Source organism: Aedes albopictus, chromosome 1, assembly GCF_035046485.1.
Source record: "Aedes albopictus strain Foshan chromosome 1, AalbF5, whole genome shotgun sequence".
NCBI classification, from domain to species: domain Eukaryota; kingdom Metazoa; phylum Arthropoda; class Insecta; order Diptera; family Culicidae; genus Aedes; species Aedes albopictus.
In genome coordinates this window covers 269,673,394-269,698,568 of record NC_085136.1, presented here as the reverse complement: position 1 = coordinate 269,698,568, position 25,175 = coordinate 269,673,394, and the positions used below count along the sequence as shown (strand labels likewise).

The 25,175-nt window shown below is 40.3% G+C and overlaps 2 protein-coding genes across 8 annotated transcripts in view; both read left to right on the top strand.

The window, feature by feature from the left end:
- The window catches only part of LOC109429334 (serine/arginine repetitive matrix protein 1), a 497,632-nt gene that overhangs the window by 143,475 nt on the left and 328,982 nt on the right, over window positions 1–25,175 (top strand). For all 7 annotated transcript variants that reach the window (XM_062846750.1, XM_062846749.1, XM_062846752.1 and 4 more), the window contains 3 exons: window positions 6,222–6,537; window positions 24,045–24,108; window positions 24,969–25,140. In XM_062846750.1, the coding sequence (XP_062702734.1) occupies window positions 6,222–6,537; window positions 24,045–24,108; window positions 24,969–25,140 (552 nt within the window). The remainder of the gene's footprint in view (window positions 1–6,221; window positions 6,538–24,044; window positions 24,109–24,968; window positions 25,141–25,175) is intronic.
- On the top strand, window positions 6,789–21,512 carry LOC134285620 (uncharacterized). The gene is made up of 2 exons (XM_062846755.1): window positions 6,789–15,577; window positions 15,668–21,512. The coding sequence occupies exon 1, from the start codon at window positions 7,674–7,676 to the stop codon at window positions 9,081–9,083; it is 1,410 nt and encodes a 469-aa protein (XP_062702739.1). The 5' UTR covers window positions 6,789–7,673; the 3' UTR covers window positions 9,084–15,577; window positions 15,668–21,512.

Sequence of the window (25,175 nt, the reverse complement as noted above, 5' to 3'; positions counted from 1 at the left end):
ACGAAGCTCTTCGTAGAGGACCAGTGAAAACTCACCACCAACTTCGTGGTGGCCGATGATCTCAACACCCGCCACAGTCTCTGGCGGAACCAGAAAAGCAACAGGAATGGTGACCTACTAGGAGAGGAGTGCGAATTCCGAAGCACTGCAGCGACAACCCATCCGGTGAAGAGACTACTAGTACCAGAGAACACAGTATAAGGCGGCAGTTCCTAAGAACTGGCTGCCCATTGAAGAAAAGCGAGCTCACCTTACTGAACGAACAGATAGCGGATCGGATGCTTGTAATTCGGAACCAACAATTCACCAACAACATCGCCCAAATGAACGATCACTCAAGGCCGTTTTGGAAAGTGGTGGAGATTGTGAAGAAGAAACCAAATGCTGTTCCATCGCTGAAGGACGAAAACAGAAGAATTCTGGTCTCACCATCGGAGAAAGCCAACGAGATTGCTAGCAACCTCGTCGCAGCACACAACCACGGTGCCAAAATGCAGAGCCTAAATGAAAAGGCAGTTCGACGAAAAATGAGGCATTCGATGGACAGGTATCTGAAGACGAGGTCCGGGCAGCGGTTAAGCGCATCAAGCATATGAAGGCCCCCGGTAACGATGGTGTACTCAATCTGGAACTGAAGAGAGTGCATCGCTCTAGCGGCAGTCTTCACAAGATTCCATCAACTGGTCCACCGAAACAAGGCCGAACAATTCTGCCATGGTGCTGCTAGATGTCAAGGAATCGTTCGATAAAGTGTGGCATTCACGACGAAGATTGTGCGTCTATGGCTCATTGTCTCAATTCGCAAGCCTACTGGTCCCGGCTGGGCGTGACAACATATGTTCAGTACCTCGTTAGCTGGAAAATAAAGGTTATAGAATCCAAACTCAGGGCAGTGTTGTCCGACATTGAAACTCGTCGAAGTTGCTTCCGCCGACAAGCTGCTTCATACAAGTCAATGGCAGCCACGTCGAATTGTTAGACGAACTGGATTATCCGGGCATCACCATTGACAGACATTGGGGGACTTGAGCGGGGACCCACCAAATTAAGCTACAGGTGACTCAACATCGGCTGCTTAGACTCATCTTTGAACCCTCTTTCCACATGAGAATCAGCGACTTGCACCGCATTGCCGAGCACACAAATATTGGTAGTTTAGGCTTCCACCGAATCTACTATATTACAAATCATACCACGAAGCACGAAGTGAACAATTCTGGGTAATAACTGGTGTACAAATTCATGTAAACTTTGAGAATTTATTATAAATCAATCAATTTCGTCCTACACAATACAGTTGACGTTCGATAACTGCAACATGTTTACTGAATGGAATGCGATAACTGCAACTCCATGCGATAACTGGAACTCCAGTTAGCCTAGTGGTTAAGGCTTTAGATCGCCAATCCAGAGACGGCGGGTTCGATAGTCGGGAAAATTTTCTCGACTCCCTGGGCATAGTGTATCATTGTGCTTGCCTCATAATATACTAATTCATGCATCTGGCTGGCAAAGAAAGCCCTCCAATTAATAACTGTGGAAGTGTTCAAAGAACACTAAGTTGGAGAGAGGCAGGCCTAGTCTCCGTAACACGCCTGCAATTCCGCTGCTGTTTTCGTGTTACCGTAGCCTTGCACCTGGAGCACTGCCAACTGGGTCACTGTTCACCGAAAAACCCCTCCAGCGGTCTACACCATGGCTTGACGAACGCTCCCATTGCTTCCCGGAATCACCGTTGTAACTCGACCTCTCGTCCATCCGTTGCGTAGACCTTCATCAACAATAAGAACAAGGTCGATCAGCTTGAGGCTCTCTGTTTCACTGGTTCATTTACTTCTGGTTGCAATTGTTGGAAGGTGTTCCCTAATCTAGCGTCGCCAGAAATAATGCACCATCTGTCTCGCCATCCTCCAGTTCGTAGGGGTAAGTTTCACAGGTTCCGCCAGAATCGTATGAGGTTGTGCGACTCCTCTGGATCTCAATAAGATATAATGGTTCGGCGTCAGGGCCTTTTGGTTGACACTCTCCAGGGAAATGGAGGTTAACGGCCTGGAGTTTACTATAGACTTAGTTTAAACGATGACTGTCAACGGTGTTTCATCGTCCGGGTTCCTATCCGTGCACAGTGAACCGAGTGCTACTGGCTGATCGCACGAGTCGCTCCCAAGAGCCACCAAAGTGTGGAGCGGACGGAAGCTTGAAGGTCCATTTCGTGTTAGAGTTGGTAAAGGTTTCCGCTAGCTGATGATCGATGGCTGCGATCTGATCACGCAGCTCTCGACTGGCTCCCTGAAAATTTGTGCCGTTGTTGGAACGAATCTCGACTCACGGCGAGCCATAAACCGGCGGACTGCCATCTTGCATGATTCCGATGAAAGGGAATTAACGATCTCAAGGTGTACGACTCTCACAGTTAAGCAGGTAAACAAGGCCACCCATTGTATGACGCAGCTGCGCCCTACGTGGACCTGAATAGGTCCAAAGAAATCCAGCCCAACATAAGAGAACGGATGTGCTATGGTCGCTAGGCGTGACTCTGGAAGGGGAGGCATCCGTGGTTATACAGGAGCTGCTTTGGTGATCTTGCATGTCTGGCACGAAGATGGGAAATGTAGAATCGCTGGCGAACTTCATTAAGCACTGTCTCGTGGTTACCGTGTAAATACATACCGTAGGTGATGCCGGGCGACGACTAGCTTGGTGAGATGATGATGCAGGATTGTCGGAAATTTTAAGTCGTACGTAACGTAAACAACTGCACCAATACGACTGACCCCCTACATCACGCCGCACTCGTCCAAGAACGGCGACAATTTGTAGACTGGACTATTTCTCTCGATATACCTTTTCACGTTCCCGTCTTCTTGTTTTAGTATAACTACTTCCTCCGGATACGTGGATGCCTGCACTAAGCACCACAAACCGTTCTCTGCATTTCGCAACTCATCCTGTCGCATATACCCCATGATCAGCTCCTGCTTCTTGCATTTGTGCTAACATTTGACGACATAGCGATGGACGTATGAAACGCTCCCACTTGGAAAACTTTCCGATCTGGTAGACATCTTCAACAAGGTTTTCCCGGTGCACCATGCAGGGCCGCAATTCTTCATTCGTTTCCCAAGACTGCAACGACATCTGCTCCGGCCATTCGGTTTCAGGCCAGTGAAGAAAGTCTGGTCCACGGAACCAACGAGATGTTACGTCTACGCTGGGACCTTTACCCCACTTAAGTAGAAGCTTGGTGGCTTCATCAGCCGGATTATGTTGCATGAGAACGTATCTTCATTCGGTGACTTCCGTTTTACTTAGAATTTCTCCCACGCGAAATGCCACGAACTGCTGGTATCGATTACGCTGCGATTGAATCCATGCCAAAGTAGCTTTTGAGTCTGCCCACATTACACGGCGAGCGATCAAGAGCGTATGGTACTCCTTCATCTCCTTAGCTAGCCTTGCTCCCAGCAAAGCGCCCATCATCTACAGACCTGGTACCGATAAAGATTTAAATGTTGCTACTTTCGCCTTGGCCATCACCAGCGTAACGTGCACCCTTCTCATTATCGTGGCTAGAAAGTAGGCAGCGCAGGCAAACACTTCCTCACTGGCATCCGTGAAAACATGGAGCTCTACATTACCGACCTCTACTGCAGTGATACCAGGAAAGTAAGATCTTTGGAGCCTCATCTCACCAACCTCCTCGAACAGCAAGAGTCATCATTATCCATCGGAACCAGCGAAAACTGATAGCTTCAGCGACTTCGTCGTATCACTGGGTTTGATTGCGCAAGGTGTCCTGGATGATCATCCGTCCCTGGATCGTGATGTGTGACAGGATTCTCTTTGAGTCAAACAAGCTCATGACACAACACAGGATGTTCCGTTTCGTTGGAACAATGTCGTGCATCTGCTGGTTTCTGGAAAAGGCTATGATGTATTTCTTTGGCAGCCACAAGAGAGTCAAAACTCGTTTGGCTCCGCTTTCTGAATCAATGCTGATAGCCTTAGGTTGTCCTGTGCTGGCGCTGGGTTCTCCGACCTATTTAAGAGCGTCCGAATTAGAGCGCCAGTTCCGGATGCAGAAACTTCCACGAGCATGCACTTCCAGCGCAACCTTGATCACCTCCTCTTCAGTGTCGAAACTGTTGAGGTAATCATCGACATAGTGCTTCTCCTATTTTTTTACGCTGCCTAATATACGTTTTCCTCTGCGTTACGACTTTTAATGTACTCCGCATGGCAAGGAGAGCATGTGGCTCAAGAAATACCAACGTCCATCACGAAAGTCCTGACCTGTTGCGAAGGATGCTCTCTGTAGAGGAATCGCTGGCTGTGGGCATCTTCCTGGCGTACTCTGAATTGATAGATCATCTGTTTCAGGTACCGAACACTGCTACCGGCCGTTATCGAAATTTGCATAGCACCGAAGCAAGAGGGATCAGCAGATCTGGTCCCTTCAGGAGCATGGAGTTGAAAGAAACTCCTCCTACTTCCACCGCCACGTCCCAAAACAAGCCTAGTTTTGCCTGGCTTTTTCGGATTTCTCACTGCACCTAATGGCATGTTCCAAACTTTCGTGATCCGTTGATTTCATTTCTTTCTTCGTCACCTCGTGGATATAGCCGTTCTCCAGATACTCACTGATCTGCAGCTGTACGCTTGCATGCAACTCTGAATCCTTCTTCATTCTACGCTCGAAGAGTTATTGTAGACGCCGCATTGCCATGGGAAAACTGTTTGGAAATTCCACACGGTCTTGGCGCCATAATAAACTAGTCTCAAACCGATTTGAAATGCGCCTCGTTGTCTCTTTTAGGATCCGATGGGCACATTTATCCTCCTCCGATTTTGGCCCCTTGTCAGTCGATGCACCGATACTTTCAACCGTTAAATGTTGCTGGACGACTTCATGAATCTTGGTCCACTTGGGATTCGCACACGTGCAGCGTGAAGTTCGTCACCCCCGCTTCTTCCGCAGTATAGCCATAGATCGACCAACCGAGTCGACTCTTGCTGGTCAGAGGATCGCCTAGTGGACCTTCACGCAAGCTCAACGTTGCAGGCCGGCATTGATGTTTTGCTTTTTATTTATAGGTGAGTGTTTTCCCCACCGTGGCGTATTGGGTACTCACTCTCACAAGCCGAAGCTTGAGACCAATGAGGTACAGTTACAGGTGGTGCAGGTAAACATTGCGAATCACCAGTTGTCTCTTTTGTTCTTCCGCTGCCTATGCATCTCAAAAAGTAACGTCACTATTTGAGTTGCCTAAGATCAGCGGTAAAACAAAAGAGATAACTGGTGATTCGCAATGTTTTTCTGCGCCACCTGTAACTGTACCTCATTGGCTTGAGACGAATGGCTGTCAGCATTAGTAGTGTGTGGATGATTGGGAAGAAACTCGTTTGGGAGCTCTCGGACTCTATCAGTTCTCACAACCTGGAGCTGAAAACCACTGCCGCCATAATTTATTTTCGACATTCTCCAGACTACGATTACCGGCCTTCAAGAAATGTTGGGGTGGTTTAAGACCTCAGAATAACCCAGCTGAATTTGATCCCAAACCATACACACTTTATTTTTATAATTCTGTCTCTCTTGGCTTGGATGCCAACCTAAGACAATTGCAAATCTTATTTTAACAGTATCACTCATATGCGTTCAAAATTACTTTAAAGCAACAAAAAATCTACTGAAACAATTTTACTTAGAAATACTCCTCAACCGGAACAGGAGAATTTGATTAAAAATCAGATCGAAATTTCACAATACTATTCTGTATTATACTGGGGAAATGACAACTTCAGCATTTTCTCAACGTATCATCAACAGAAAGTAAATCAGTAACAAATTTTGAAAACGACGTAAAATCAGTGGTGTAGCATTGATTATACGTCGTTTTTCAAATTTGTTACTGAAATGAAGTTATAAAGTTTTGATTTTTGCATGCAAATGCATCATGCGTCAATAATGTATTGTCATGTCAAAGACTGAACTTCGGCGAAATTTGTCCCTCTGGCGAAAATTGGTAAAGCAAGTGCCAAAGGCGTCATCTCCCTCATCTACCAAGTTAATAAATCAAGATTCTAACATTTCAACTCCATCTTTCTTTTCTTTCTTCCCTATTCCGCCATCTTGAATGCGATCGTTCCTGATCATCAACGCATCAACCAATCAAACGCATCGAATCCGATTTCGCCGAACCCCGATCGATCGCCGGCAGCCGGGTGAGTCTAGTGGCCTATTCAGAAAAACTATTAGCAAATTGAGCACAGAGTATCGCCTGCAGTTCGTGTGGCCGCACGTGCGCAGGGCGATCAAGGGGGCCGCCGCTGGGCCGGAGGACACGGTGATCGAGCCACCGCGCAAGTCCCTCTCGATGGGTGCACTGAAAGCTGCGCAGGCCGCTGCTGCTGCCGCCGCTGCCGCCGGTGGTGGCAGTCACCATCACCATCAACACCACTTCCACCACCACAACCACCACCACCATCAGGCGGTTCCCACCGTGCATAAAAAACGAACCGCAAACGAGCGAGAAGGTGCGCGAGACAGAGAGCGAGCTAGCTTCACAACTTTTCATGCTCATTGACAGATTTAGAGATCACTTGCTATATTTATACTGTTGTATACAATCATCGTCGTCCATTTTGTTCGAAGTACCTCTGCCTCTCTCGTTGTCAGCGCGATAGTTGCTGCTTTTAATGCTCAATTTGAGATAATATATTTTACTATTACTTACTGCTAGATTAGTGCTGTTTTGAACACTAATGATGCTCGCTTAGACTAGCGATTTTTACAGTTGTATTTCTATTCCAAAACATGGACATTTTCCAATATTGTATATTTAGTAATCCATCGAACTTCCATAATAAAATATATAAATGTTAGTATATCTTTCAATAGCTCCCCATATATGCAATGCCAATTTCATCATCAATAGTGTATTTGGTAGCTCAGTACAGCGCAGTGGTAATACGGATTACATTCGTTTGACGTATGGAAAGGTATGACAATGTTGATTTATCGTTAAAAGTTTTCTTAGAGCTGCTCAATCGACTGTTTCGAATTATTTTCCCTATATTCACGGACAATCAAGAAAAAAGACGGCAGGTGTCAGTAGCTGAACACAAGAATATTTTACCTTTGATACATTTCATACTTAAAATAACAATCGAGTCATTCGTTGGAGGCGCATGTTATCCAGATCTCCCCTACTCCGGTGCCACGCATGTAGTGGTGCTTCGTCTGCTTCGGCCCCTAGCGATAGGACTTCTCTCTAACAGAAGTCATATCTGCTTACTCCACAGAAGAACTTGCCTGGCATGCACACATTTCTTCGTCTACTTCGCACTTTTCCGGCAATTCCTTTACGTGTAGATGATGGTGAACAGTGTAGTTTGTTTCTGCAGTGCAGTGATAAATTAATATCAATTTTTGTGTGAAATAGTGGATTTGCCGCTAGAATTTAATTTCTACCGCGAGCATAAAAGTGTTTCAAAACAGGATAAGTAGGAGGCAATTGCCTCTGGTGCTTGTGCTTGTTTAATTTCGCATTTTTTTTTTCTGCCCCGGCAACGGCTGGCGGCTGGTAAATTTTTGATTTGTTTGTCTCGTCTGTGTTAGCGTTGCGTGCATGTTTTGTCTGTAGTATCGTGTATGTGGTAAGCTAAGCGAGATGGCTGAGTGTGTATGCGGTAGTTCTATACTACCGTCGGACATACCAACAGCTTGCTCGATGTGTTCTAGAGTGTACCAGTACAAGTGCACTCCTCTGACGAAAGCTGTAGCAAAGCTAGTCAGTGAGAACGAAAATCTGCTATTCAAATGTAATGATTGTTTGTCGAGCCAGTGTTGTGGCGAGCAGAATTTGGCGCTTCCGACCGTCCAAAAGATCGAAGAGGAAATGAAGAAGATTGCTTTTATTTCTGAGTCGATCAGTGGCGTTCGAGAGCAAATTGCTGCTCAGATAAACGACGCGTTGAAGACCGGGATGGAAGAATTGGGGAGAATGATAAATAGTGCTATGGAAAAGGCTGTTTCTGATTTAAGTACATCTGTGAGCAAAGAGTTGGAAAATATGAAATGTTCATTTTTTGAATTCAATTCGTCTAAAAAAGTAGCTGCAATGAATGTTCAGCAAGGTACATCAAGAACGGCTTCGGAGCCGAGCCTGAATCCCAGAGGCAAAAAGCGAAAGGTTCAGGAAGACGCGGACGCGACGTCTGATGATGTTTTTGTTGAAAGTATTAGTTTCGCGGATGTAGTCAAAAGTAATACTGGGACTAAAAGTAAGAAAAAAAGTTACAAGAAGAAAAGCACTGCGAATGAAGAAGTGTCTCGTAAGGCTCGTCCGGTCATTGTGATCAAGCCTAAAGAGTCCAACCAGAGTAGCGAGGATACTCGCAAAGTTTTGAATTGTAAATTAGATCCGAAAAAACACAAAATCAGTAACTTTAGAAACGGGAAAGATGGCTCTATTATTGCTGAGTGTGCAACAGGCTACAATGTTAATGTTGTGAAAGATGGCATTCAAAGCGATTTGGGTGAAAACTACAATGCTGTTGTTCCCTCATCGGTGCCAAGACTTAAAGTGAAGGGCATGAGCGAGAAGTTTTCCTCCGATGACTTCATTATGATTTTAAAAGATCAAAATGAAGACATCGCCATCAATGAAGTAAAAGTAATAAGAATGTATGAAAATCCACAGCTTAAGTACAATAAGTACAATGCGGTAATTGAGGTCGATAAAGAGACCCATAGTTGTTTGTTGACCGCCGGAAAAGTATTTATAAAGTTTGATAGATGTCGTGTTGTTCCTGAAATTCATGTTTTGAGATGTTTCAAATGTGGAGAATTCGGGCATATGAGTATGAATTGCAAAAACTGTGAAGCATGCTCTAGATGCAGTGGAAGTCACAAGACATCCGAATGTACGGCAACCGTTTTGAAATGTATAAACTGTAAAAAGGTTAATGTAGAGCGTAACATGAACTTGGACGATAACCACGGTGCATTCAGTCATGAATGTGAAGTTTTTAAGAGGTTGTATAATAGGAAAAAGAGCAGCCTACATTTCAATGAATAGCAACCAAGTTCCAGAAGTAATGTGAATCAGTTTGATATTTTATATTTGAATATAGCCGGGTTAACTACAAACTACGTAGAATTACGTCAGATTGTAGAAGAAAAACGTCCAAATCTAGTATTTTTGTCTGAAACGCATATTGTTGATGTAAATGCTTTTGATCAGTATAGTATTCCGGGATATAATGTGGCTGCCTGTGTATCACATTCGAGACATACTGGCGGAGTTGCTATTTATGTCAAAGAATCAGTTCAATACAAGCTTCAATTGAACGAGGTTTGTGAAGGAAATTGGTTCTTAGGCATAGCGGTTGTACGTGGCATGAGGATGGGTAATTATGGTGTTTTATATCACTCTCCCAGTGCAAATGACCAGCGTTTTATTGAAATTTTAGAGAACTGGCTTGAGGTGTTTTTAGATTTTTGTAAATTAAATATACTTGCTGGAGATTTTAATATCAATTGGTGTGACAATCCGAATTCGAATCATTTGAAGCGTTTAGCTGACTTCTTTAATTTGAAACAGACAGTAAATGTTTATACGCGTATTTCCCAACACAGTAAAACTTTGATTGACCATGTTTATTCAAATTTTGATTCTGTTTGTGTTGTTGCAAATTCTGATTTAAAACTTACTGACCATGAAACTTTAGTTATTAATATTAACGAATCTAGTAGCGAGGATAATGATCTTGTGAAGTTCAAGTGTTGGAGGAAATACTCGAAACAAGCAGTTTCGAGTCTCGTCGAAAGACATGTGGATTTTCATGCAAGTGGCGGTTCTTTAGATCAAAAATCAGCTGTTCTAACTGACGTCTTAAAAACCTGTACAAATCAATTAGTAGAACAATTGTTGGACGCCCTTCAGTGGTTGTCAGTGAAGCAAAGAATTGTCTATTTAACGTTGGTGTTCATTTTTAAATTAAAGAATGGTATGCTGCCTAGATATTTGTGTGATCGAATTGAAAGAGGAAGTGACATTCATAGTTACAACACTAGAAACGCGGATCAAATAAGAACACCCTACTTTTTGCATGGTGCTTCACAAAATTCCTTGTATTATAAAGGTATAAATGTTTTCAATTCGATGCCTGACCACATCACGAATGCAGTTTCGCTATCACAGTTTAAGAGGCTATGTATTTCACACGTAAAAGCTGCTTTTTGAACAGCTACTCTGTTGACTTTTTATTCTTGACTAGATTTTGTATCTTGACGAAGTTTACCAACGGATATTTTGTGTGGACAATTTATATTTTTGTAATAGGAGGCATGAACAAACTATAATGGTCGCCCCGATGATGATGATGGATTTTATATTTGTTGACGTAGTATTATTAACTGAACTTATTTTGTGTAGTCTACAAAAGTTTGAGTCTCGCGCGCGGTGACAGGTATAAATGACATTTTTGTATTTATTTATCATATGGAATATTTGTACTGCTGAAGGATTCTGTAGATTAGTAGTGAGTTGTCTAGTTGAATGTCGGGAATTTCTTGAGAATGAGAATATTGCCGACTGTTTTGACATCGCGCGAACGTTATCAATCCTCGCAATATTTTTGATTTTCTGATATTTCATGATCACTAGTAACGCTTGCAAACATCTGTAGTTGAGAGCAGCAGTATTTTGAAATTTATGTTTTTGCTGTATAGTATGACAAATTATAATGTTGTCTATATCTGTAAAAAGAATCAGACCGTATTTAGTTTGCAAATCTGATTTCATTGATCATAATTAATAATTATCTTAAAGATATATCGTCTAGCTCAAACCTTTGTAGGGGTATGTGGCGGGACCATCATCATCATCATCATCATCATCATCAATACCAATAGAGCCTTCCGCGCGGTCAACTGCCCGACATTGGCGAAGTGATAGTGCAATCGTCTACACTGATCATTGCTTGCTGCTCCGACTATTGGTTGTTAACAACTACCAGAGAGTCGATTCCAGTTTCACGAAGCTCATCTACTCCATTGCAACTACGATCGAGTGGGATACAGCCAATTCCACTTCTTCGATCGATTCACCGTAGAGCTTTAGCGTAACACGGTCAGCAAAGCCGTTGTCTCCACTGACACTATTGAACGCGTTCCTTACATCCACAATCACTACTGTACAGTAGCGAATCCCCCTTCTCTTACGCGGGAGCGCTATCTTTGCGGTCTTTGTAACCGTCAAGATAGCGTCTACGGTCAACCTCCCTTTTTCGGAAGCCAAATTAGTTGCTCGAGAGACTATTTACACAGTCGATGTGCCTCAACATTTAGGTGAGGATGATCTTCTTGAGCACCTTCTTCGCTAAGTCTATCACGCATATGACGACGGGTCTCAGGGCACCCTTTGCAATAGTATCAGGCTCTGCCGCTTCCAAACCCCTGGGAAACTCCCTTGTCCAAACATTTCTGCATTGCAGACTTGAACATCCCGCGACCTTCTGTAATGGCTACTATGCAGGCCAGCATGGGAACCCTGTCCAAACTTGTTGTCTTACCTTCTTCTTCTTCTTCCATATGGCTGTACGTTCCAACTGGAACTTGTGTATTGTGAGGCAAGGACAATAATACACTATGCCCAGGGAGTCTAGAAAATTTTCCGGACTAAAACGGGAATCCCATTCGCCGTCTCCGGATTGGCGATCCATAGCCTTAACCACAAGGCTAACTGGGACCCCCTGGTGTATTACCTACGCTAAGGAATTACGCAATCACGCAAGTTCCGCATCGGTAAGCCAGCTTCAAGTCCCCGGTCGTCCTACGAAAGGAAGTCAAGGACTAGGACCATGACGCGGAAAAAGGCCCTGGATGATCCCCTCCAAATTCTTTGGAGATAGGAGCCATTACACCTCTCGACTTAGCCATCATGGTCCCGTATTCCCGCATCACCCCACAGATTCGCATTGGCACTCTGACAGAGACCCTCAAAGCAGGCCTTTTTGCTTGCCCTTATCTTGGTCTTCATCGCAACTTCAGCAACGTCGAACAGCACCCGCCGTTCGTTTCGCTTTTCCTCAGTTCGTGCTCGTTGCATTCACCGTATAGCCCGTAGGCAGGCGTGGCACAGGTCCCCAATTGCTTGTGTCCATCAGAAAGCCAGTAATCTCCACATCTACGATCGTAAACCTCAAGCGTAATATCGGCAGTAAAGTCGATGATGGTCGGGAGGGAAGTTTAACCTCAACACCTCGTTGTACACCACATTCCATAACACTGGACTCAGGAGGAAACCTTTTGGAACTCCTGAGGCTATGTGAAACCTTTTCCGTCCAACCTCTGTGTCGTTTATGAGTACTCAATTCTGAAAATAGCTTCACAAGATGCAGGAGCGCATCGGCAATAGCCAATTAACTGTCACTATTGTATGCGTTCCCTACATCCAACTATAGCCGGTTGGTTTCCTGACCTTTGATGCTAGGACCAGACTCTGCTACTTTTGAAACTCTGGGAAGACTCCCTTATTCAAACATTTCTGCATAGCAGATCGGAATATCCTAGAAACCTCTGCAATAACTATTTGGATTGACAGGTTTGAAATTCCGTACATAGCATGGGGTCTTACCTGCGCTTAAGGATTTGCAATCCCCGCAGTCCCACATCGTTGACCCTTTCCTCATCACCCGCTGCAGTCCCCAGCGGTCTCACAAAAGGAAGCCAAGAACTCGAATCATAGTGCGGGAAGATCCCCTCGATGATCGTATGCAGCATCTCTGGAGACTGCTCAGTGGGACCCATTACATTTCGTGTCTTGGTCATCACCATCTTGTCCTGTATCTTAATGCTTGCTTGATCTTGAGCGTGACTGTGACAACCATGAACACCACCCGTGGTTCAACAGGCTTTTCAACAGTACATGCTCACTAGGCCTGTCCACCTTTGGCGCTGTCCATAAACTACGTAGACTCATTTTTGGCCATCTCAGAACCCCCCCTCCCCCCTCGTAGACTTTTTTCCATACAAAATTTTCGAAATTTGTATGGAGCGTAGACTTTGACCAGACCCCCCCGTCCCCCCCTAAGAGTCTACGTAGTTTATGGACAGGCCCTTTTCAAAAATGTTCTCTGATTCTCAAGTCCACCCCCATAGTTTGATTGGCATACTTAAAGAAGTAACTGGTCAAAATTTCAGCCAAATCCATTGAAATTAAGAGGTGCATCAAATCAATTTTGTGTTTTTCGACTATTTTTGAACTTCAAAAAATCATAACTACACTAAAACTTGTCAAAACCTAGTTCTTTCGGCAGAAATTGAAAGCTATACTTGTTTGCTACAACTTCTCCGAACAACGTGTGCCAATAAAATTGAAGGAAACATGTGTAATTATCACATTTGTAATCAGAAAAACCTTAAAATGTTGATTTTTTGATAGATTTTGCTCTGGAACACCCTAATATACGTAATAAGTTTGATATTTTAAAACGGCATCATATTCTCCCATGTGTTTTTCGGTCATTTGCTTCTTTGACACCAATGCTGTAGGAGTTGAGCAAAAATTACTAAAACTCGTGAAAGCCAAATGTGGCCTAAAAACTAGCTTTTCGGGTGCAATCACGCTTTGGCGCGCAAAAAGTGGCATCGCGTCAGCACTGATATGATAGCTAACACCTGTCATAACGCTTGTTTGTTATCACCCGTGGTAGGGGGTAGCCAAGGCAAAGTACAAGGAAGCAAAGCTACTACGTTCAGTACAATTTCGCGCCATAGCGTGATTGCCTCCAAAAAGCTAGTTTTTAGGTCACATTTGGCTTTCCCGAATTTTAATACTTTTTGCTCAACTGCTACAGCATTGGTGTCAAAGAAGCAAATAACCAAAACACATGGGAGAATATGATGCCGTTTTAAAATATCAAACTTATTACGTATATTAGGGTGTTCCAGAACGAAATCTATCAAAAAATCAACTTTTTAAGGTTTTTCTGATTACAAATGTGATAATTACACATGTTTTCTTAAATTTTATTGGCACACGTTGTTCGGAGAAGTTGTAGCAAACAAGTATAGCTTTCAATTTCTGCCGAAAGAATTAAGTTTTGACAAGTTTTTGTGTAGTTATGATTTTATGAAGTTCAAAAATAGTCGAAAAACACAAAATTGATTTGATGCACCTCTTAATTTTAATGAATTTGGCTGAAATTTTGACCAGTTACTTCTTTTGGGATGCCAATCAAAATATGGGGGAGGACTTGAGAATCAGAGAACATTTTTGAAAAGGTGGACAGGCCTAATGCTCACTGCATCCGTTGCCTAGCCCATAGACTTTAGTTTACCAGTGAGTCGGTGGTCTCCCATTCCTAGTATAGACTTTCGTTAGCATGACCAAGTGCATGCCTGAATACCTCATCCATCATCATGCCTTCCATCTGTAAGGACTTGGCCTGGCGACCCATTTTTGTAGCAGCCAACAGCTATTGTTGTTGTCGATGCTGTTGACACTGACAGGTGCTCGCTATATGCGTAGGTATAGTCTGCCCTCCAGTTTGAGTCGATTTAGGCCAGGTTTGCAATAGGTATGCAATGTCGATGATCGCCTGAAATTTTCCGGAACTCCCATGAGACTCCTTGTAAACCCTTAAAATCTCCTGGAATCCCCTGGAACACTTATGACATGAGGCTTCATAAAAACCCTTTTAAGTCCACTAAGATCCCTTCTGGTTCCCTGAAGTAACCCTGCAAGTCCCTGGAACCACCTGAAGACCCCTTGAAACGTTCCGAAAATCCCTCATATCCCTACCTTGAACTTCGTGAAACGTTTCTTAGTCCCCCGGAAGTCTCTGAAATACCTCTGAATCACCCTTGAATCTTCCTGCAATTCCTTAAAACCTCATGAAATGTCATTGAAACTAATTGGAGCCCCCTGGAACCTTCTGAGACTACCTGTTGTACCGCTGAAACGCCTCTGAGATCCCCTGCTACTTCGAGCTCCCCCTGAACTGTTACTCATATGCCCCTGAATTGAAACCCCGTGGAACCACGTGAAATCACATGGAACCCCGTGAAACTCTCTGAAGCCCTCTAGAAATTCACAACCCCAACATCCCCACTAGACAGAAATGTCTTCTTTTCTACACGGGAAAAAATTCATTGCCGGATCCATGACTAAAATGTTATGAAATCATAAAACTTGTCGCTTCATGATATTGTAACTACAAGTCATGATATCGTGACGTTAACAACGATTATCATGAATAATAATAACTGATTCCATCAACAAAAGCCATGGCCGTCAAAAGCGTTATGAAAAAATTAAGCTCGTTTTCATAAATTGAATACCATAAAGCTGAGTCATGGTAGCATGGCTCTGAGTCATAAAACTATGACGCTGAGTCATCTCAACCAGACGCTGAGTCGTATAAACATAACGCAGAGTCATAAAATCATGAATCACAACAAACGAATTTGGGCACTGTAAGCGTTACGCAAACCCTCGCGCAGAATCACCTACGCCATTTTTGTCACTTCTGTCAAGGCGCCTTTTGTGAGCGGCAGTGTTTTCCGGTGAGATTTTTTTTTGGCTTTCGAAAAAGTGTAGTGAATTGTTCTTACTTAAACAGTAGTAAACTATATAACTATTGAACTACATTCCAGAAGTTGAAAGTGGAAAAACTCCATATTCCGGCACAAAACTCCGGCCAGCTTCATCAGCAGCAGAACAATCAAGCTCACGCACAATTGCGGCACAAAATTTTGGCTAAATGCATGACGTAATCTATGGACGCCCCCTATCTCTATGGACCATTTTACGAGACGGTTCAGAACAACTGATCGCTCATTTTATGAATGAAAATTTGACAGTATGGAGCCAGGTCATTTTGACAGATCTCACACGAGCAAGAAAAGGTCGGCAAACTGCAAGAAAATTGTTCGTCTCTTTCTTGCATGTGTGTGATCTGTCAAAATGACCTGGCTAATGTCAAACATTTCGAGGTTAGGTTTCGTGGTGTAATGAAGAATAGACTTGCGTGGTTTAATGAAGAATAGACTTTGTTTTTTTGCAGCCAAACAAGACAAAAGAAATCTCAAAAAGTGCAGCCAAATGACAAATACCAGAATCATAAAAATTAAAATTACTTCAATATTCAGGAGCCTTGTTCATGATTTCAGAATGCGTGCTTCACGATAACATGACCTTAAATGCCACTTTGCACCAATTAATCCGATAGTATAAATTACAAATACTAGAATCATGCATACTGCTTATGTTTTTATAACATTAGGTAATAAATTTAGAACGTGCTTTATGATAACAACGATCCAGTACCATAAATGACAAATACTTGCACCATGAGTAATGCTCAAGCTTTCATAAATTTAGTTCATAGTTTGAGTACGTACTTCATGATAATATGAACCGACTTACCAAATTTCGCTAATAAAACTGGAACCATAAACGACAACTACTAGTTCTATGAATACCGCTTCTAGTTTTATGAATCTAGAACTATTTGGTATTCATGGGCATGATATCATGACTTAACTTACAAATTTTTGTCAATAAATATGAAAAACGTAACGCCAAGGTGACGTTACGGCAACATGAATCATGAAAGTGTGACCTTTTTTGTGGTGTATATTTATAACATGAAAACACACATTTTACGCGAAATCATGACTCATTTAGCAGGTTTCAAGCAGCGGATTTTTTCCCGTGTACGAACAGATGTAGCAAGGCAGAAATGTTCTCTCCCTATTAGCAAAGAAGGCAACGGTGTTGAACATTTCAGTAACGTTTTCTTTTTCTGGTATCAAAATGGCAATACATTTCTGTCTAGTGGAGACGTTGGGTATGGCATACGGAAACTCCACTGAGACCCCCTGAAGCACACCTGGAATGCTCTTAGGACCCCCTGAAACTTTCTGAAATGCCATTGAATTCTCCGTGACACCTTCCTGAAACCCTCTTAAAACCGCCTGAAAATCTCTTAAAACCTACTAAGATTCCCTAAAACGTCCCTTAATTCTCCATAGACCTCATCCTCCATCGACTTTTTCAGGAATCCGTACGGGAGTTATCTCCGGAAATCATCCTCGGATTTGTTCAGAAATGTTTTAATGGATTTTTTAAGAATTTTTTTTATAGAAAATCTTTAACATACTCCTTGAAAAGCTCTTACAAAGATTCCAATTAAAATTCTTCCAGATTTTTTTTTTTAATTTTTCTGGAAATTTCTTCAATAATTCTCTATGAGATTCCTCCACAAATTTGTTCGAGGACACGAAGGGAAACCTCTATGGGTTTCCCTCCAATGTTTGTTTTAGATTCCTTCAGAAATTCGGTCTTAAAATCCATAAAGGTGGTTTCAGAAACACCCCCGGCGATTTTTTTTTCAGAAATTCTGTAGAATTTTGTGTAGGGATTTCAATAAAATTCTTTCAAAGATTATACATTAAAAACGTCTACTTTAATAAATTTTTCCTCTGATTCTTACTCTACAGAAAATATTCCAGATATTTATTCAGTCCTTTTAAAGGCATTTCTACGGAAGTTCTATTAGAAATTTATAATGAGTCTTTTTTCTGGAGTTCTTTGTAGACATTTATCTAAGCGTTTCTGCAGGTAATACAGGATATGTTTTTTTCAGAAATTCCTCCACAGATTACTCGAGCAATACTTTTGGAAAATTCTCCAAGAGTTTGTTTAAAGGATTTCTCCAGAGGATTTTCCATAAATCCTTAAATATTTTTTTCCTGGAATTTCACCAAAGCTTTCTCGAGAAGTTTATCCTAAAAAATTCCTCCTATGATTCATTCAAGACTATCCATCAAGAAATTGAATCAAAAGTGCTTCCTAAAGTTTCTACAGGGGTTCTACTGAAGTATTCTTTTGAATATCCTTCGTTTTATTTTTTAATTCTTCAAGTAGTTCCGTTGAAGAGATATTTTCATCTTCAAAAAATTCTTAAAAATTGTAGGGATTTTTTTTAGAAATTTCAGCAAAGGATTACTCCAAAGATTCTTACGTGAGGGTTTTCAATCAAATTTTCAAAAAATTACAAATAGGTATTGACAAATTCTTTCAGAAATGCCTTCAGTGATTCTTTGCCCTTGCAATTCCACCAGATACATCTCCTGGGATGCCTTTAGAGATCCCTGCAGAATTTGTTCAGATATTTTTCCAGAACAAAAGGTTATTGCAACCATAACAACTTACAAATGCTCTATAGGAAATCAAAAAGCGATCCCTAAAGAATGAACATATGGTCCATGAAAATGTGCAATGTTACCCATAAAAATTGAAAACGTTCCATACTTTGTAGAAAATGTACCGGTGAAACATCCGCTCCTCTTCTTGGTGTAACGTCCTCACTGGGACAAAGCCTGCTTCTCAGCTTAGTGTTCAATGAGCACTTCCACAGTTATTAACTGAGAGCTTCCTCTGCCAATGACCATTTTGCATGTGTATGTCGTGTGGCAGGCACGAAGATACTCTATGCCCAAGGAAGTCAAGGAAATTTCCTTTTACGAAAAGATCCTGGGCCGACCAGGAATCGAACCCGTCACCCTCAGCATGGTCATGCTGAATACCCGTGCGTTTACCGACTCGGATATATGGGCCCTGTGGAACATAACATTTTCTAATTAAAAGTGCAACTCGGAAAACTCAGGTGGAAATTCTTTGTTTTGGTTATGGCCAATTTTGTTAAACATGTCCAAATATATTATATAAGCCCTTTCTATGAAAAATCATAACTCATGAACGAAGCATCGTAGAAACAAAGTGTTTTGATGAAAACGAAAGCAAATTTTCTCAAAAAATAAAGATGAAGTGGAAAAAGTTTTTCTCAAAATTTTTGAAAAGAATAGCCGGAAAATCTATTCCCTAACTCGCGGAAAATTTTCTGAAAAAATATTTTGAGAAGGTAATTTTATAAGCTTTGATCGCTGAAATTTATGGAATGGATTTTTTTTTCTTTCTTGAGTTATGGTCAATTTTGTGAACAATAACCATGTACGCATATATTATATGGTCATTTTTCACATAATTGTCCATAACTCATGAACGAAAAACAAGTGCATTCCAAATATTTTAGCCATCAAAGCTTATGAAACAACATTCTCAAAAATACATTTTTGAAAATTTCCCGTGAGTTCGGGCATAGTTTTTTTTTTGGCTTTTACTTATGAATTTCCTCAACGGTGGAAAATTTTGTGAAAAACTTTTTCCTTTTCATATTTTTTTTGAATTCCTGAGAAAATTTCTACGATGCATCGTTGTTGAGTTATGATTTTTCAAAGAAAAGGCTTATATGACACATTTGGACATTTGTCAACAAAATTGGCCATAACTCAAAAATGAAAGAAAAGTGCATTCCAAAAATTTTTTCTATTAAAGTTCATGGAATAAACTTCTCAAAATTTTTTTTTTATATTTTTTACGAGTTCGGGCATTGTTTTTTCGGCTTTTCTTTACGAATTTTCTCAACTGTGGAAAATTTTGTGGGAAACTTTTTCCAGCTCATTTTTTTTTTTGGATTTCTTAGAAAATTATGTTTCATTTTCTAAAAAAAACTTTGTTTCTATGATGCTTCGTTCTTGAAATATGATTTATCAAAGTAAGTAGTGTCAGGGGAAAACAAAGAGTTTCCACCTGAGTTTTCCGGGAAAATAGCCGACCCTGAATTTTTCTCAATTATTTTTTGTTCACATATCCATTAGCTCTGCCTGTGGAAAAAGATTCATGAAAATCTGGGACCCTTCGGCCCAAACCCGTACGGTAATACAAAAAAATGCCCTGTGGATTGTCAGGTGAAAACATGATTTCAAGGAAGCCTCTTTCTGGAGAAAACATCGGAGCAGCTTCTAGATGATTCCTCAGCGGAATTACGGAAAAGATCCTTAAAGGTAATTTTAGGGAAAGTATACTCGCAGAAACTTTTCATAGAATCCTCGGAGAGGATACTGAAGGACTCTTTAAAGGAATTTCTGGGGAATTCTAAAAATAAATTTTTTGAAGGAATTTTTTAAAGGAATTTCAGGGAGAATTTTCGCGAAAATTTTAAAAGAATAGTTTAAAAAGCTACAGGTGGAATTTTCGGAGGAACTTTAGGAAGACTCTTTGTAACAATTTCGGTGAAACTTCAAGAGGATGCCTCGGAATATTTTTTTGGAAATATACAAAGAGGAATCCCAAGAAAGAGTTTTGTTGGAGGAATCGACATATTTATAGTGGAATTATCAGAAAGCATTTCTTAGGAATGCTCAAAAGTTTTTTGGGAAGATTCTTTGGAGAAAACTATGCAAACACTTATAGGGAAGCCTTCGGAGAAATTTCTGCAGGAAATATGGGAATAATAAATACTCTGAGAAATCCTTGTAAAAATCTTCGGTTACTGGTCTTTATACAAGAATGCTTTCCGAGGAGTTACAAGAGGAAATTATCTAGACATTTCCAGGCTACTTCTCGAACACATTTTTGTATGTGCCTTATAAAAGTTTCTGCACGAATCGTTCAAATAATTTCTGAAAAAAAATCCTATTGAAACCGTATGAGGCAGTTTTTTTTCTTGGAATTTCACAAAGGCTTTCCCAAAAAGTTTCTTGGGGTTTTTCTCTAGCTAGTTCTTAAGAAATTCCTCCTAGAATTCCTTCAAGAATATCCTTCCAGAGATTCAGTCAAACGTGCTACCTAAAATTCCTATAGGGTCTCTAATGTAGTATTTTTTCATAATTTAATTTGGGGTTGTGTCTGAAAATTCCTCCAATATTTCTTCAAAATTATAGAGGTTTCTTCAGGAAATTTAGCAAAGAATTTCTTTAAAAGTTCTTCCATTGAAATTTTCAGAAATTCTTTAAAAAATACAAATCCTGCAGGTGTTTTTCGAATATTTGTGATTTTTTTTTTCTGAAATGACGTCACTTGAGGAAACGTTTGAAGAAATACATGAAAGAATACAAGCATGAACTAATGCAGAAATCTTTGAAGGAATTTTTAATAGAATCCCTTGAGCAATTCCAAGAAGATTTCGTAAGAAATTTCTGGACTAGTTTTGGGAAATTCCTTTAGAAACTTCAGAAGAATTTCCAAGGAAAAATCCTGGAGGAGTTTCTGAAAGAATCTCTGGAGGAATCCCTGGAGAAATTTTCAAAAAAAATCCATGGACGAGGATGCGTTCTGAAGGGATACTAAGAGGATTTTTTCGATAAATTCTTAGAATCCACTAAGAAATTTCTGGTGGTGCACCTAGAGATAATTCCGGAGAGTTTTCTTGAAATTTTAAAAACAATTCTTGCCGAACTCATATTTATTTATTTATTTATTTTATTTCATTTCGTCAACCGACGTAGACTAGTACATTATACATATACATATTTTTTCTTATTTCTTTGTAATATAATTACGAAATACATTGAAAAATATATTTAAAATAAAAAAAATAAATTTAGTAGTGTTTTGTTTTTTAAGTGATCCTATTTCTAATGGTACGAAAATATGTTTTCAAATTTTGCCTAGACATGGTAAAGTCAATCGTTTCGCAATGTTTATTATAAGCAACCATCATGCGATTTATAGGCCCAAATTTAGCGTAGTTTGTTCGGTGGTGGTTACTTGTGAAAATATTTCGACTTCTTAGTTGCCGAGTAGGTATATAAAAATTTAGTTTTGATAAGATATCGTTTACGAATGAAATCATTGCGATTTCACGCCGCTCTTGCGGAGTTTGTATGTCAATAAGCATGCAGCGTGCTTTGTAAGACGGAAGCGGAAATGATGTCCAGCCTAATTTACGAAGAGCAAACAGTAGAAATTGTTTTTGCACTGATTCTAATCTTTCTTCGTGCGTGGTTGAAAAAGGAGACCATACAGTGCTGCAGTATTCTAAAATAGATCTAACATAGGCAATATAAAGTGTTTCAATTGTATATGGGTCATGAAAGTTATAGCAGAAGCGCTTAATGAACCCTAGCATATTATAAGCCCTGTGAATGATTGTGTTGTAGTGGTCAACGAATGTAAGTTTAGAATCTAAGATTACTCCGTAATCCCTAACCCTTTCACATTTTTCCAGGCTTTTGTTGCACCATGTGTAGAATATTTCTATTTCATTGCGGAATACATTGATGTCTTCATCATTTCTTATTTCCAAAAAGAGCTTCATGTCGTCGGCATAAATTAACACTTTTAATTTCTTGAGAATGAAGGAAATGTCGTTTACATAAATGATAAAAAGAAGAGGTCCCAAATGAGAACCTTGTGGTATACCGGAAGTGACTTGAATTGGTTTTGATTTGTATCCATCAAATTTAATTATTTGTTGGCGGTCAGTTAGATATGATTCAAGCCATTTCAGGTGACCTGGTTCAATTCCAATTTTGTGCAATTTGAAAAGCAGCACATGATATGTCAATGCGATCAAATGCCTTACTAAAGTCCGTATAGAGAGCTTCCACGTGGTTTCCATTATCCATTGCATTCAATATATAGTCAACAAATTGAAGCAAGTTTGTTGAAGTTGACCGGCCTTTAAAAAAGCCGTGCTGCATGTTAGTTATTCTGTTTTTGATTTGTAGAAATAACTTTTTGTTGACAATTGCCTCAAATAGTTTTGGAATGCAAGAGATAATGGCTATTCCGTTATAATTACGTACGTCTGATTTACGACCAGATTTTAAAATAGGCACTAAAAAAGAGCTTTTCCATATTTTTGGGAAGTTTGCAGTATCGAGTGATTTTTTAAAAAGCCAAAATAAAGGAACAGTGAGCTCCTTAGCTAAAGTTTTCAGAAATATTGGAGGAATTTTGTCAGGACCATGTCCCTTAGAGGCGTCCAAGTTCAAAAGTGCTTAAAAAATTTCATTTGGTTGAATTTGATTTACACCAACATTCCTAATAAATTCAGGGTAGAAAGCAAAGTAATCGCGGTCACAATCTTCTTCCGAAAAAGTCGTATAGATTTCCTGGAAAAAATCAGCAAATAGATTACAATTTTTCTCCGGGGTGTCCCCAACTTTTTCGTCAAGATGCATTACGGATGGAAAATTGTCAGATTTTAATTTGGTTTTTACGTAATTAAAGAAGTTCTTTGGGCAGGACTTTATTTCGAGTTCAGTTTTCGTATTATATTCTTCAAATGCATTATTAATTTCAAAATTTAATTGGTCGCATAGGTTCAAATATTTAGCTAAATTTTCATCAGTTTTATATTTTTTGTAAATTTTATGTGCTTTTTGTTTGCGATTTTTCAGATTTTTGATTTGTTGATTATACCAGATTGGATATTTTGAATTTATATGACGACGTTTCGTTTTTATTGGAGTTAAAATAAAAATAAAATAAATAAATAGTATTTCCTGCAAGAATGTCCTTTCCAACAACGTTGGAACGTTATGCTACGAAGAAGAAGATATCTTAACATTGTCATACCTGCCATACTACCAAAATTACTACCAAATCAAGTGAGTACAGATCGTATGTAGTACTGATTGACATAATTAAAATCAGCCCCAATAATAAAAGTAGTGTCCTTCGGCCATAATATAGAGCAACTGCATATATTGTACAAGAAAAAACGACAAGAGACCATACATACCAACCTCGAATCCAAATGATAACCCAGTATTTAAAATCTGCTAGAAACATGCAAGCGACCAATCTCTGCCCCCTCTCTGCTCTTGCGAGGTACCACTTTTAACCCTCTTTCAAAATGTAACGAACCACGAATGATGAAGAAAAAAAGCTCCCTAGAACATGCCATCGAGATTAGTGCCATGGCTAGTAAATCTTCAAAGGTGGTTTGAAAAAGCTGCCCATATTACGTTACATGTTGCTCTCTTTCAGTATTCGTACATATCTCTCTTCCTCTTTTTCTCTGTGTCATATAATAGAAATTGTATGATTTAATGACTTTTGCTACTCTTTTTGGCTAGGTTCCTCCTCATGGTGGTGCTTTCCAAGCGAGAATTTCACTTTTCATTTCTTTATCTTCTATTTCTTCCTGCCTGAACTTTCCACAAACTGAACATGCAGCGAACGCTTACGAACTGGAACCCCTGGTGAACGACGTCGACGGAGAAAAGCCGCAGCATGAAAAGTAATTATCGTTCAGTGTATCGCCTGGTAGCTTTTACGTCCCTATGTAACCGGCAGAAGCCGGTATGAAGTCCGAGCTGGACAAGGCAGAAGGTTTTTCCGGCTGTATTGACGGGTGGAATGATTCTTCGTTTAATAATACAATTTTAACAAAAAATAAAAAAAAACAAAAAAATAAAGGAAAACGCTGTTATTGAATATAATAGCAAAATAGATTTACGGACAAAACGCCAATAGAAAAAAGTCAAAGAACTAAAGGGAGAAAGTTTCAAAGATCGACCAAGAATTCCTTGGTAGGAATTTGCCATTTTTTATTTATTTTTTATTTTTAACCTTTTTTTTCATAGATTCGTACAGCTAGCCTGGAAAAAGATGAATCTGTTTAATACCAACATTTAATTTTATAGAGTTTTTTTTAATCACATTTTTACAGCTTAACTGCTTGACAAATCGCTCCCGTACAAACTTAAAATTTATTTTTAAATAGGTTCTCGGGCACCAACAATTATGAAAATTTGGATTTTGGCCTAGTTTGGTATGCAGACTCAGAATAATAAATTATCTCAACATCGTTAAAGAAGCCAATTATTTCATACTTTTGACTTGACTAATTATAGTCCTTGGAAATTTTAAAACAAAATTCAAAACATAAATAACTATGCAAAAATTTTCATACATTTGCTATAGGCGCACTGCTCAAGCTACCGTTGGAAAAACCTCTCTGCAATATTGCTTCCTAATTCGCCAAAATATGGTTCCATTTCTGCTGTAACGACGTTTATACCTAACGGTGTGATCTGGCCAAGGGTCTGGCTCATAATTCTAATGCCGTATTTTTTTTTTTGCAAATCCTCCACCTAGACGTGACGGGCCGCTGGTCGAGCACAAACTGAAGGCTTTCAAGTCGGAAAAGGAACGATATGGATTCGAGCCGGAGCAGGATGGTGGAGCGGCCCTTAGGAACAGTGCCGCCATGGATAGCGCCTGGTACAAGGAAGTGCTGGAGCTGCGGAAGAAGGCCGGCGAGTACAGGGTAAGTTGATTTCTGCATGGTGGAGCGGTTTCGAT

What these genes read in the sequence shown, in the direction of transcription:
- LOC134285620 (XM_062846755.1), top strand. Translation starts at nt 7,674, where the DNA reads ATGGCTGAGTGTGTATGCGGTAGTTCTATACTACCGTCGGACATACCA.